The sequence below is a fragment of the Oncorhynchus mykiss genome, chromosome 11 (genome assembly GCF_013265735.2).
Source record: "Oncorhynchus mykiss isolate Arlee chromosome 11, USDA_OmykA_1.1, whole genome shotgun sequence".
NCBI lineage: Eukaryota > Metazoa > Chordata > Actinopteri > Salmoniformes > Salmonidae > Oncorhynchus > Oncorhynchus mykiss.
In genome coordinates, this window is record NC_048575.1 from 60,316,961 (window position 1) to 60,332,272 (window position 15,312).

The window sequence follows — 15,312 nt, forward strand, 5'->3', positions numbered from 1 at the left end:
CACTAGAGGATACCACTCACCGGCACTGAGCAGGACGTTGCGTGCTGTGGGGTGCCATGTGATGATGCCAACCCTTTTGGAGTGTCCCTCCAGGACCACCACAGGCTCAGACAGGCCAGTAACCAGTCCGTTCTCAGGGATCTGCCACACCTGCAGACAGAGATAAGGGTCAGAGGTCAGGGCATAGCTAGGGTCAATAATGCATCACATACTGAATTTAAATCGAATTATATTTGTCACGTGCCAAATACATTTCACCTTACAGTGAAATGCTTACTTAACTGCATTGTTGGTTTAAGGGCTTGTAAGAAAAATATGTTAAGAAAAAATAGAAAATAAAAGTAACAAATAGTAAAATAACAATAGCGAGGATATATACAGGGGGTACCGGTACAGAGTCAATGTGCGGGGGCACCGGTTGGTCGAGGTAATTGAGGTAATATATACATGTAGGTAGAGTTAAAGTGTCAGAGTATAGCTGCAGCTCCCCTGCTGTTACGTGTCGTAAAGCACTAAACTAAATCGACCGCAGAAAGCAGTACATTCACATGAACAAACTTGTCAAAAACTCTTCTAGATTGACATTACTGTGACAGGAAGTTAGTAGATCACACAACCATGACTCAAGGGGGCGGCAGAGATCTAAAGTCACTCACCATACTGACGTAGAGCCTGAGTAGCTTACTTCCCACTGACAATACAGCCAGTAGACTATACAAATACAGTAAAGATGGCAGAATCAGAACATTCATCTATGGAAATAAAGACTAAAGGTAAAAGTCATTATCTCTATGATCGCCAACAGCAGTAGACTGACATTATGAAAGGCATGTGGTTCAGTAGTCAAACCACTGCATTACTACTGAACCCCTACACTAATCAGAGCTCCTACTCCAGCTGCAATAGGTCACTACAGATACAGCAGTCAACAGCAGCTCATCAGGAAATGTAATCTAAAGTCAACATTACTTTTAGGGAACCAATTCGGTGTGTATTTCTAGCAGCAATATGAAATGTTCTGAAGAGAGAGGAACCTTTGGCGGTTCAACTTCTGTAAATGCACTCGGAGCACTGCATCCATTTCACAGACAGGTCTTCTGGTGTTGAGAGAGTTGCATGGGGAAGTCAACGCCTACAGGTGGGGAAGTGGTAGAAGCATACCAAAGTACACTGCGCACACTGATCACTGCCGTTCACAGCCCAAATAAGGACATATGGAGAAAAGTACAGCACCAGCCTCAAACAAGTTAGTGACCTCAGCCATATAAAAAAGGCTAAATCATTCCCCAGAGCTGATTCCTATACGACTTGTCTCTCTCTGCGTCTAATCTAATCCAGACTAGAGGGCGAGCCCTGCCTGCACCCATGCTTAGCTACCCTATCACTTTCGGAATCAGCACCCTTCCCTTCGCTATCAGTATCTGGCCTTTCACAACCAAAACTTGTCATCTCCTGTCGGTTGGCATCGGAGAGAGGGTGTGTGTAGATGGACAGGTTAAGTATGAACAAACATTGCTGTACAGTTCCACTGAAAGGCACAGTCTCTGCTGAGGTGTGTGTCAGGGAGAGGGGTGATCGTAACCATACCATAACTGTGCAATCCTCCGAGCCGCTGGCGATGACCTGGTCATTGTGGGGGCACCAGTCGATGTCCAGCACAGGGCCTGTGTGACCACACACTGTGGGGTAGGCCTTGTCAATGCGGCCCGACTGTGGAGAAACAAGCAGATACAGACATGAGATCAGTCACGGATGTCTATGATGCCTGGTGATCTGAGGGAACAACTTGACCTGAGTTTAACTTAAACCATGAAATCACAGGGTTAGGCCGACCAACCAGAGACCATGTACAAAACAAGGAGTATGCAATAGAGATGTTCCCTGTGAGCAGAGGGCAACATCCCGAGGAGGAGGAGCTCAGTCAAACATTAACCAGACACATTTGACTACCTGTATTTAAATCTGTGTTTTCAACCAAATTACACAGTCCACTAATGCATTAAGAGCATAGAGGGGAACAGAGACACAAACAGAGAGACTCACCAGCCTAGCACTGTCATAGCCTCTAAAAACCATTTCTGTTTACAATTCTGCTACATAGCTATATCCTAGGACTCATTTAGATTAAAGCTTACCCTTGTTGAATATGTAAATGATGGCATGTTGGTGGTGATGACGTCAGACGCACACCAGCAGAAGCTTATTTTTTGCTCTTTAAAGTGAAACCCTGAGCTAACCTCCAATCTGAGCCTCTTATATAATACCCTTATACAACACACAGGCCAGATGGCCAGAAATCACTTCCCCAGCCATCACACACACAAAACAAAGGAGCCAGACAAAGGGAAGGCTTTCCCACCCTATCAGCTGACTTCCTGATGACATCAGTCTGGTCTGAAGGCGGGTACTATCTTGACCTCTGACCCTATCGTGATTGGAGAATCAGGTGCTCTCCACAGTGTGAATTCTGAAGATGCTGAGGGGGGTAAGGGTTGGATTCGGGAGAATGACGCACCCTTTTCCATGCTCCTGTCAGTTGATTGCCCAACCAGACCACCACAGAGCCCGACAGTCAGATGATGTCACCGAGACAGAGCCCTGCTGGCTGCAGCCATATTTAAAGCATAATGGTCTGCCTCATGAAAATCACTCAATGCCCACAGCCATTCTAGCAGTAGACTGGGCACCATGACAACAATGGTTTCAGAGGGGCTAAATATAAGTGCTGCATATTCAGTCACAGGGAGAGAAGAGCTTTTCCAGGTCTTTACTGTAGACATTAGAAAAACATAATAACAGGGCCTGTAAGCATTAGGCACACCAGCCTTTAGTGTTGACTTCAAACTCAAGATAAATGCTTAGAATGACCATTCAGATAACCTAAGAGCGTGAAGTCCGAGAGAACAAGCATATTCAGGTATGAAGAAGCTCTGTCCTCATGGACATGTAATCGAGGCGTATGTGGACAGAGGGAGGTAACAAACGATGAACCTGAGTGGGCGGTCTAGGCCTTATGTCTAAATGCTTGTGTAACAGCAGGCAGTGGATTGGCCACTAGGACTCAGACAGCCATTTCAGACCAGGATATGAGTCAGTATGTTGTCTGAAGTCTCCTCCATATTTCTCTATTACTTCCCTGCCTGCTGTGGCACTGGGCCAAAAAAGGACTGGCCAGTTCAACTCTGCTGCTCACGTCACAATACACCACACAGTGTTAGGTTAAAACCTGATTACGATAGTGGTCAGTGAGTCACAGTAGTTCAACACAAACTAAAATGAATCTCTTTCATTTTGGGAGTGCCAGACATGGCCATGGGGATTGTGGTCATAGAAGACAGTCAATTGGTTCACACCACAACCCACTGCCCTCCCTACAGCAGCGTTGGGCCGTGACAAACTCCAACATCAGTGATCAAAGTCTGAGTGTACTATACCTGCGTGTGTATATGAATCTAAAAATCACATGACCATGCCTCGCCCTGTCCAGAGAACACTCCCGGAAATCTAACATAGAATAATCAGCCGTTGTTCTGGACCCGGGACGGAAGGATAGGCTCCTCGGAATACATAGCCAGAGAGGGAGGTGAGCAGTTTCTGGAATGAGACAAAGGTTGACGTGGTCACAAACAGCAGCCCATATTGCAGCAGTGGCCTGAAAGTGATTCTCAATCTCCCGCTGTTGGGGGGAGTGGCCTGTTAGCAGCAGGATGTGCAGCAGGAAAGACATTTCGGTGTCAAGGGGGTGTAGGCTAGCTAGGCTATAGCAGCAGAGGACCAGGTGTGACAGAGCAATGTAGGCTAGGCCTATAATAGCACAGGATACTGCTCAGTACTAGCATTTCCTCTTAGCTGCTTCGGCCTTGCTCAGATCAACAACATACAGCTAGCTGGCAGCTGTGTTCGAGAGCATCAAACTGATGCATCATGGGGAAATTGTGACTGACTGATATTATTGAGTAGTTATTTATGATGCATGGTGATTTGTACAGTCAGTTTTGACTCGCCTTTAAAGTCGGCCGCAATGTGGAACACGCCCAATGTTTTTCATCAGGCTGGGTGGTTGGATGTATAATGTCGTTAATGTCAGCAGAGGTGTGGTTTCCCTGGCTTCATGTGATTGTGACATGTTGAGTTGCAGGTTTTCAGCAGACCTTCTTCACAGGGACAACAAAAGGTGTGCAGATGGCAGACTAGGATCTGGGTGTGTGTAGTACATAGGCCAATACATTGAGCGCACAAAACTTCAGGCTCTTTCCATGACAGACTGACCAGTTGAAAGCTATGATCCCTTATTGATGTCACCTGTTAAATCCAGACAGGTTAAAAGAAGGCCTCGAGACAATTGATACATGGATTGTGTGCCATTCAGAGGGTGAATGGGTAAGACAAAAGATGTAGGTGCCTTAGAACGGGGTATGGTAGCAGGTGCCAGGCACAACGGGTTGAGAGTGTCAAGAACTGTTTCCCATGTTTAACAACAATGATCTATCAACCAAAGGACATCCAGCCAACTTGACAACTGTAGAAAGCATTGGAGTCAACATGGGCCAGCATCCCTGTGGAACGCTTTCGACACCTTGTAGAGTCCATGCCCTGACGAATGGAGGCTGTTCTGAGGGCAAAAAGGGGACAACTCAATATTAGCATTCCTAATGTTTTGTTCACTCAGTGGTATTTGCTGCCTGCCCGTCTCAGTGGTATTTGCTGCCTGCCCGTCTCAGTGGTATTTGCTGCCTGCCCGTCTGTGGTATTTCCCGCTGACATCAGCAGTGTCATGTTCTCTAACTACTGCCTGGTTCACAGACCCCAGAGAGATTAGAGACAGTTCCCCAAATGGCGTCCTAATCCCTATATAGTGTACTTCTTTTCACCAGAGCCCTATGGGTTCTGGTCAATAGTAGGGCGTTATATAGGGGACAGGGTTACATTTGGTACGTACTCGCAGACTAGGAACATGTGCACAGGGTCTAGGGAGGACCTCGGCACTCTACAGGAGACTCACATTTCACATGGAAACTCTGTTACACACATCTCTCACACCAGTTCAATTGATACGCTTAGTTATTCTTCACCAAAAAAACTAGGTGGACAGTACAGACTGTCCCCCAACCAACAATCTACATGGTTGACTTGTGAAGAGGGGACAGAGCCCAACAGCAGTAAGGGGCTGCTGTAGGCCTGGCTGTTAACAGTTCACACGGCTGCTGTAGGCCTGTTTACACACAGCTCATAGGGCTGCTGACATGCCGTCCAGCGGGACTGTAGTTCCAGTCATCCCACACCCCAGGCAGCTCTGATAGGGCTGTGACTAATGAGAGAGAGGGGGCGGGAGTGTTAAACGCACCACTGAGGTGTTAATCGTGTTTGTCTTTGCTATACACAATATGGAATTCCACGGTCCGAGAGAAGTACAGGAGAGGATCTCGCTTCAAGCCTGAATAAATATCATTTGATAGCGTTGTGATCATCTACAAAAGGCTGGAATGTTGTGTATGGTGAGGTCACTGATGGTTAGGAAAGGACTGCCAATAAACAGATCCTAGCCAAACTGCTCAAACATTTCCAAGGCAGGCACCACCATGCTGCTGTTTATGAGGAGAACAGACGACACACTCTTTTACACCACAACTTCTCAATGCATAACCCTTTTAGTAGACATTCTTATCCAGAGTCCAACTTCTTTGATTCAGGTGAACACAGGTAACTAAGCTAGATTCTCAGAGATAGTGAAGAGCAATAGGAGGCCTGGCCTGTGGCAACCTGCCTCTGCTCTGACTGACTTGCTCCTCCCTGAGACACAGCCTGAGGCAGGTATGTATAGCTGCGTTTACACAGGCAGCCCAATTTTGCTAAAAACAAAAAAAATTCTCCCTAATTGGACTTTTGACCATTAAGATCAGCTCAGAAAAATGTGGTGAGAAAAGATGTGATTGGTCAAAATAAACTATTAGTAGGAAAAAGATTGGAATTGGGCTGCCTGTGTAAACGTAGCCAAAAGATACGGCCGGCCTTGATTCTAATTAGTGTCATAAAATTCACCCCCATGTAATTCGGTAACCACAGAACTGTATTGAACTGGAACCATTCCGGAGAAGGTGCCAGGTGAACAATTGCTAAAGCTGAAGATAAGAGGATAAGCGCTGATAAATGATGCTTGTAAGTACAGAGAATAGTGCTCTAAGCTAAAGACCAGGCAGAGTACAAGGACTGGCGACAAGTATAAACACAGTGAAAAGACTGTTAGCTAATTGGCACAGCCCCTTTACATGCCTGCCTTGAGTGACATCACAGAACACTTTCAGCCCCCAAACCTTTTTTTTTCTTTTTTTTTTAAAGCGCTGCTCCTGAAACAGATCAAACCAGCAAAGAAGCAAGGAATGGCAGATCAGACCACTGGTCATAATCTCCACGACAAACAGTCCAGTGGGAGAGACAGGAGACTGGGTAGGAGTGTGTTTCATGTAGACAAGGAGGTGGGAGTTGAGACATGCGACAGACAGTTGAGCAAACCACTGACTTGAGTAGAAAGGCTGAATAGCACGGTCAAAATCATACGCAATTGAGGCAACCCATCAAATAAGTAGGCTAAAGCCTGAATTGAATAAAGCAATCCAAAGCAGACTCCGTCCCCAACATACATTTTTCATTGGATTGTTATATATATGATACTGTAAATGACCAGAACACCTAAGGACCTTGACAAGGCTATGTGCTGTATGATATCCTATGAGAGAATGTGTCAAGCAAGCAGACCTGTTGGATAGCAGTAAGTGAAGCTACACAAAGTTGTGTCCAAACCTCATAAGATACAACAAAACAAAATGGACGATGGCAAAGTTAACTTGTTATGGCTGGGGGCAGTATTGAGTAGCTTGGATGAATACGGTGCCCAGAGTAAACTGTCTGCTACTTAGGCCCAGTTGCTAATATATGCATATTATTAGTAGATTTGGATAGAAAACCCTCTGAAGTATCTAAAACTGTTTCAATGATGTCTGAGTATAACAGAACTCATATGGCAGGCAAAAACCTGAGGAAAAAATCCAACCAGGAAGTGGGAAATCTGAGGTTTGTAGTTTTTCCAACTCTTTGCCTATCGAATACAGTGTCTATGGGGTCAAATTGCACTTCCTAAGGCTTCCACTAGATGTCAACAGTCTTTGTTTGATGCTTCTACTGTGAAGTGGGGGAAAATGAGAGGGGAATGAGTCATAGGTCTGCCAGAGGGGCATGAGCTGACCACGCGCTTTCACGTGATAGTTAGCTTGAGTTCCATTGTAGAATTGCAGACAAAGGAATTCTCCGGTTGGAACATTATTGAAGATTTATGTTAAAAACATCTTAAAGATTGATTCTATACATCGTTTGACATGTTTCTACAGACTGTAATGGAACTATTTGACTTTGTCATGAATTTGGATTACTGGGCTAAACGTGCAAACAAAAAGGAGGTATTTGGACAAATTATGGACTTTATCGAACAAATCAAACATTTATTGTGGAACTGGGATTCCTGGGAGTGCATTCTGATGAAGATCCAAGGTAAGTGAATATTTATAATGCTATTTCTGACTTCTGTTGGATACACAACACGCCGATGTATACTGAGATTTTTGTATATAAATATGAACTTTATCAAACAAAACATGTATTGTGTAACATGAAGTCCTAGGAGTGTCATCTGATGAAGATCAAAGGTTAGTGATTCATTTATCTCCATTTCTGCTTTTTGTGACTCCTCTCTTTGTCTGGAAAAATGGCTGTGTTTCTGTGACTAGACACTCACCTAACATAATCGTTTGGTTTGCTTTCGTTGTAAAGCCTTTTTGAAATCAGACACTGGTGTTATTAACAAGAAGTGTATCTTTAAAAATGGTGTAAAATACTTGTATGTTTGAGGAATTTTAATTATGGGATTTGTTAGTTTTGAATTTGGCGCCCTGCACTTTCACTGGCTGTTATAACGATCACGTTAGAGAGATCTCAGCCCAAAGAGGTTATCACTTTGAATCCGTAAAACCCAAGAGGCATCACGCACAAACATCCTTACAGCAAAACATCTGACACACGATGGGAGGGCTCTTACACGCATGCTTCCCCTCTGGGCACCATGGAAATGTCCACCTTTCCTCTTCCCTTTGTGAGTGTACGGCCTTGAGAGCACGGCTGAGGCTGCATACCGGTCATACCCTGGGCTGGTCTCCATGAGAAATGCAGCACAATGAGAGGAGAGGCACAGTACAGGCAACCTGGACACCACTGTGAGGCACTCTACTCTGACTGTACATGGCTGGAGATATGCTCCAGCTTCAACACGTGAATGGAGGGGTAGATCAGAGGGGTAGATCAGAGGGCAAGTGGTCAGAAATTAGTGATGACAGGGCAGGAGCCAAGACCAACATGTGGCTGCCCAGGCCCAGTTAGGTTAGGAGAGCCTTCAGGTACACAGAGGGGGAAACTATTGCCTAGGGAAAAAATGTTTTTATAGAGATCAAAAGAGGAATGAATCCTGGGCCCAGCATGTCTTACAAACCTCATTAACAAAATGTTGAGGGACATGACTGTCACTCAACCAGCAAAACACTACCACTAGTGAGGAGAAATTCTACTTGGTTCATTCACAATGTTCCATACATTTCCTTGCCTTTCAGAAACAAATATGGAAATTATACACAATGAAAACCTGCACCAAGCAAGCATAGTCCTAATCTTTAATTAGAAAATCTATGGCACTAATAACAAACAGAACATGGCAATGAGATGCACAGAGAATGTCTGACATACAACACTTGACATAAAAAAATCTCCCTCTCCTCCAGGCCTCTCATCTCTAGCCTATCCCTGAAATCACCGGGAACTGGCAGTGCTGGCAGCCAATGACGAGGCAGGGAGGAAATGGTCCTGTAAGGCTGTCAGGCAGGGTGCAGTGAATGGCCATATATGGTAAAATCTGCAGTCAGCAGGACTCAGTGGCAGCAGTGGTGAAAGCAGTAGCAGAGGCAGTATAGGGCTCCTGGAATACAGATTGAGCAGAGTGGGCAAAGACCATTACAATACCCCCCTCTTGCATGTTTAAGAGTTAAGTAGGGAGTGTGTGTGTGTGTGTGTGTGTGTGTTTCAGTCAGCCAGAAAGAGCTGGCTTTAGGCAAAATAAATAAATTAAAAGAAAAGCAGATAAATTAAAAACATTTGGCGCAGGCAATGTGTCAGTGAGAATAAATACAAATCCATTGAAAAATACTGTTTTTTAGCCCATTCATTGATAAATACATTTGACCGGTCATGCTTATCGGTGTATAGGTCATTTTGCAAAATTTAGTGGAATTAATTGCAGCGTGTGTATTTTTGTTGGTCATTATGTATACCCGCACAGCGTACAGATACAGAGCCTAGTTTGAGTGGAAAATGTGTCAGCGTGAGAGCTGCTGCTACCTTGCCTCAAACAGCTCGTTCGTTACTGCTGGAGTGAAATGTGCTTTTTTACTAGTCAAATCATTGTGCAACAATCCTAAATGCAATCGTGTGATAAAAGTTGATGGCCACAATTAAAAATAGCTAGTATTTTTATTTCTCAACTGGTAATTGAAGCATGCTTCCCATCCACCATCCAAGTGCACAGGCAACGGTAGGGAGGCTTTAGCACCTCACACCAGTGGAGGGAGTATGCATTTTGAAAACATACTTAATGTTTGAAACCACAACGTTTAACTTCATATCATAAACTCAGCAAAAAAAGAAACGTCCTCTCACAGTCAACTGCGTTTATTTTCATCAAACATAATGTGTAATTACTTCTATGAACACAACAAGATTCTACGAACAAGTTCCACATACATCTAACAGAAATGGAATAATGTGTCCCTGAACAAAGAGGGCCAAAATCAAAAGTACCTGTCAATGCAGCTGGTGGCCACACCAGGTACTAAGTACTGCAGTGCATCTCCTCCTCATGGACTGCACCAGATTTGCCAGTTCTTGCTGTGAGATGTTATCCCACTCTTTCACCGAGTTCCCGGACAATACTGTGGGGGGGGGGGGCTTGCCCTCACCCCCCGAGCCAACAGGTCCCAGCCACGCTCAACGGGATTGAGATCCGAGCTCGTCGCTGGCCATGGTAGAACACTAACATTCCTGTCTTGCAGGAAATCACGCACAGAATGAGCAGTATGGCTGGTGACATTATCATGCTGGAGGGTCAATGTCAGGATGAGCCTGCAGGAAGCGTACCACATGAGGGAGGAGGATGTCTTCCCTGTAACGCACAGCGTTGAGATTGCCTGCAATGACAAGCTCAGTCCGATGATGCTATTACACACCGCACCAGACCATGACGGATCCTCCACCTCGATCACAAGCCTCAGTGTAACGCTCATTCCTTCTGCGATAAATACGAATCCGACCATCCCCCTGGTGAGACAAAACCGACACTTCTCGCCAGTCCTGTCTGGTCCAGCGACAGTGGGTTTGTGCCCATAGGTGATGTTGCTGCCGGTGATGTCTAGTGAGGACCTGCCAAACAACAGGCCTATATGCCCTCTGACCAGCCTCTCAGCCTATTGCGGACAGTTAGGCGTCTCACAGTACGGACAATGCAATTTATTGCCCTGGCCACAGCTGCAGTCCTCATGCCTCCTTGCAGCATGCCTAAGGCACGTTCACACAGATAAGCAGGAACCCTGGGCATCTTTCTTTTGGTGTTTTTCCCCAGAGTCAGTAGAAAGACCTTTAGTGTCATACGTTTTCATAACTGTGGCCTTAATTGCCTACCGTCTATAAGCTGTGAGTGTCTTAACCGTTCCACAGGTGCATGTTCATTCATTGTTGAACAAACATGGGAAACTGTGTTTAAACCCTTTACAATGAAGACCTGTGAAGTTATTTGGAATTTTACGAATTATCTTTGAAAGACAGGGTCCTGAAAAATAGACGTTTCTTTTTTTGCTGAGTTTATTATGAGGTATGTCTTACCTTGCTTCGAAGTAGCCTAGTCAAAACCAGACCATAGAAATGTGGCGGCAACAGAAATTCTCATCTCCATCACGTGCCGAGCGCTTTTTCCCCTGCTAATTGCATTATGGAGCGAACATTCGAGTATAACTTACTGCCTTGTGCACATTAGTGCGCTTATAGTTTATCAACATTTTAAGCTAATCGTTCTGATCGGTTGCATCAGCCTCGCTACTTATAACAATGTAGCCTAATGGTTCTATGAATTTGGGATCCATCATCCCACAACTGTCCCAGAGTCTGTTTGGAATTGGCCATTTCTTTCTTGCAGAGAACAACAAGCTGACCAATAGAATAGGTATACTTTTCCACTATAGGGGATAGTAGATTGACATAGGCTAGTGATTTTGCTGTTCTACTTGTCTTGTTGGCTGAGGAAAAGTAAAGGAACAGCTTTAACATCTTCAAAGTGCACATCGGAATTCGGTAAGAAGGAAGATTACACACCTAATGCACATGGTCTGGTACATTTCAAATGTCCAGTTAATTTAAATGCTGCCGGTAAAATCTGTCAGGTACCACTAACGGAAACCCTGGTGTGTGTGTGTGTGTGTGGGGAAGACCGTGTGCGCGCACACACACACCCAGGGATCTCTTCAGCCAAAAGGGTGAGCTCTGGATGAATGAGGGATTGAGGACTGGTCCAAAGACAACATGGCCAAATCTGATTTTCCTCTACTGTGAAGAAAGAGTTTTTGAACCACTGGTTTAGAACATGACCTCGTACACAGTGTCCTGGCTGTACTTTTATCCCAAAAGAGTCCCAGAACAGACAGAAGAAACCTACTGCCTCCGTCAGAATAACGTTATTGTAACACACTGATCAACACATGGTGACTACATATGGGAAATAAAGACAGAGGCTACTGAGCCAGCCAGTCATCATGAAGAATTCAACTATTTCATGCTTGACTGACTCAAATGAGGGCTTTCAAGGCATGAGAATATAAATCATAAAGAGTGGTTTATTTATTTTTTCCTTATTGAGACCCCCCCCCACCCCTCTACAGAGTTGGGTCAGGCAGATTTAGAGGCCAAAGCAGGAATGTCTCAGTGCAGTTGCTACAGCATGCAGTCTCCCACTGCTTCCTTCATATGGAAATTAGGGAATATATTACATTGCGTCAGGCGCACACAGAGAAAGGAGATTGAAAGCATGAGGGTTGAAGACGACATGCGTTCAGTCAGACACCTGACACCTCCACACATCCCTCTCGGTCCTGACAGGACGCAGCCAAACATGCAGGCAGCAACAATGAGGCGAGGCGCTGAGTCATCTTGGCCTGCCACAGGAACCACCTCCTACACAGAGACACACCCAGCTCATCTCTGTGATACTGACTGACCAATACCACAAGCACCTTATGGCCACACACACACACACACACACCGCTCCACAAGCTCAAGCATAGGCCAACGTGTCCAAGCACACACACAGGATAATAGGCAAGTGCAAGGAAAGTATGAAGGGTGAATATCAAGACAAAATCTCAAGACACCTTCAGTCAAAGTTCAAACCTACACTTACATGGAGGGTTTCTGTGGTTTCTGTGGTTCTCGGACTTAACACCAACAGTGCTGGATGTGGATAGGGGAGGTAGAACATATGAAGATAAAATGAGGGCCACAGTACGGGACATATTTTGGGGGTTGGATTCAAGGAGCAGCACCCTCGTTCCACATCCAGCCCCCCCTCAGCAGGCCGAATGCTGCTGTGACAAAGGGCCTGGCTGGGAGTGAGCGAGAGACAAAGGCTCTGAGCAGCTGGCTGCCCAAACAGGCTGTGAACAGCACAGCATGGGCAGATGGGCCTGTCCACCCTCACATGGGCTATAGTGTGTGTGTGTGTGTGTGAGAGAGAAGACATGGCAGAGAGAGTCAGACAGACATGCGAAGACACATTGATCTGAACGCTGTGCCCTGCTATGAGGCTACAGGCTACGTTGACATTGGGGGTTGAGTCAAGAAAGAAAAAATTCACCTTTATTTAACCAGGTAGGCCAGTTGAGAACAAGTTCTCATTTACAACTGTGACCTGGCCAAGATAAAGCAAAGCAGTGTGACAAACACATGCAATAAACAAACGTACAGTCTAGAGGTCGACCGATTATGATTTTTCAACACTGATACCGATTATTGGGAGGACCAAAAAAGCCGATACCGATTAAATCGGCAGATTTAAAATATAAAAAAAATTAAGTATTTGTAATAATGACAATTACAACAATACTGAATGAAATTATTTTAACTTAATATAATACATCAATAAAATCAATTTAGCCTCAATCTTTTGTGGAGCGATGGGTAACGATGTTTCATGGGTGACTGTTGTGTGCAGAGGGTCCCTGGTTCGAGCCCGGGTCGGGGCGAGCGGACGGACTAAAGTTATACTGTTACACTATGTAAGAAAGCTAACGTTTCAGTTCCTTGCTCAGAACATGAGAACATATGAAAGCTGGTGGTTCCTTTTAACACGAGTCTTCAATATTCCCAGGTAAGAAGTTTTAGGTTGTCGTTTTTAATAGGACTATTTCCCTCTATACCATTTGTATTTCATTAACCTTTGACTATTGGATGTTCTTACAGGCACTTTTGTATTGCCAGTGTAACAGTATAGCTTCCGTCCCTCTCCTCGCTCCTCCCTGGGCTCGAACCAGCAACACAACGACAACAGCCACCATCGAAGCAGCATTACCCATGCAGAGTAAGGGAAACAACCACCCCAAGGCTCTGAGCGAGTGACGTTTGAAACACTATTAACACGCGCTACCTAGCCAGCCATTTCACTTCGGTTACACCAGCCTCATCTCGGGAGTTGATAGGCTTGAAGTCATAAACAGCGCAATGCTTGGCGGCACAACAAAGAGCTGCTGGCAAAACGCTCGAAAGTGCTGTTTGAATGAATGTTAACGCGCCCATGCCCGCTTCTGCCTACCACCTCTCAGTCAGATACTCAGTCAGATACAAATAAATAACAATATGGGGATGAGGTAGTAGGAATGGGATATCTACAGATGGGCTATGTGCAATGATATGTAAGCTGCTCTGACAGCTGATGCTTAAAGTTAGTGAGGGAGATATAAGACTCCAGCTTCAGTGATTTTTGCAATTTGTTCCAGTCATTGGAAGCAGAGAACTGGAAGGATAGGCGGCCAAATGAGGAATTGGCTTTGGGGGTGACCAGTGAAAAATACCTGCTGGAGCACGTGATGCAGGTGGGTGCTGCTATGGTGACCAGTTAGCTGAGATAAGGCGGGGCTTTACCTAGCAAAGATAGATGACCTGGAGCCAGTGGGTTTGGCGAGGAACATGAAGCGAGAGCCAGCCAACGAGACCATAAAGGTCGCAGTGGTGGGTAGTATATGGGGCTTTGGTGACAAAACAAATGGCACTGTGATAGCAAACTGGATGAAGTCTAAGTAGCGTGTTGGAGGCTATTTTGTAAATGACATCGCCGAAGTCAAGGATCGGAAGGATGGTCAGTTTTACGAAGGAGGCTTGGTTGTGATTCTAGATTTAATTTTGGATTGGAGATGCTTAATGTGAGTCTGGAAGGAGAGTTTACTAGAGGGTAGGACTGGGCGTGGAAGAATAGATTCAAGGCAAAATGTACAAACAAGGGTATGTTAGGATGTGAATATTGTGGAGGTAAACCTAGGCATTGAGTTTATTTTACCTTTATTTAACTAGGCAAGTCAGTTAAGAACAAATTCTTATTTTCAATGACGGCCTAGTGGGTTAACTGCCTTGTCAGCTCGGGGGTTTGAACTTGCAACCTTGCGGTTACTAGTCCAACTCTCTAACCACTAGGCTATCCTGCCGCCTTGATATGAGAGACACCATTTAAACCAGGTGAGGTCACCGCATGTGTGGGAGGGGGAACAAAAGGGCTAGCCTTAGCATATTGAGCAGGGCTGGAGGCTCTACAGTGAAATAAGATAATCACTAACCAAAACCGCAATGGACAAGGCATATAGACATTAGGGAGAGGCATGCGTAGCCGAGTGATCATAGGGTCCAGTGAGTAGCTAGGCAAGCTGGAGAAACGGCAATTCAGACAGCTAGCAGACCGGGGCTAGCAGAAGGGCTTTAGGGGGACGTCGCAAAGGAAGAGTCTGTTGAAGCCCCCTCGAACAGTTACGTCGGCAGACCAGTCATGATGGATCGGCAGGGCTCCGTGTAGGCAGTAAAAAGGTCCAGGCCAATTGGCAAAATAGGTATTGTAGCCCAAGAAATTGGCTGATGGACCTCTTCAGCTAGCCGGGAGGTAGGTCTAGCTCGAGGCTAACTGGTGCTTGCGTCGGG

General features: G+C 45.3%; 1 protein-coding gene across 1 annotated transcript in view; it reads right to left on the minus strand.

The window, feature by feature from the left end:
• The window catches only part of LOC110536115 (coronin-1C-A), a 58,738-nt gene that overhangs the window by 8,333 nt on the left and 35,093 nt on the right, over positions 1–15,312 (minus strand). Inside the window, exons 3-4 of the mRNA XM_021621682.2 lie at positions 1,588–1,710; positions 21–150 (exon numbers count right to left, since the gene is read on the minus strand). Coding sequence (XP_021477357.1) covers positions 21–150; positions 1,588–1,710 — 253 coding nt within the window. The remainder of the gene's footprint in view (positions 1–20; positions 151–1,587; positions 1,711–15,312) is intronic.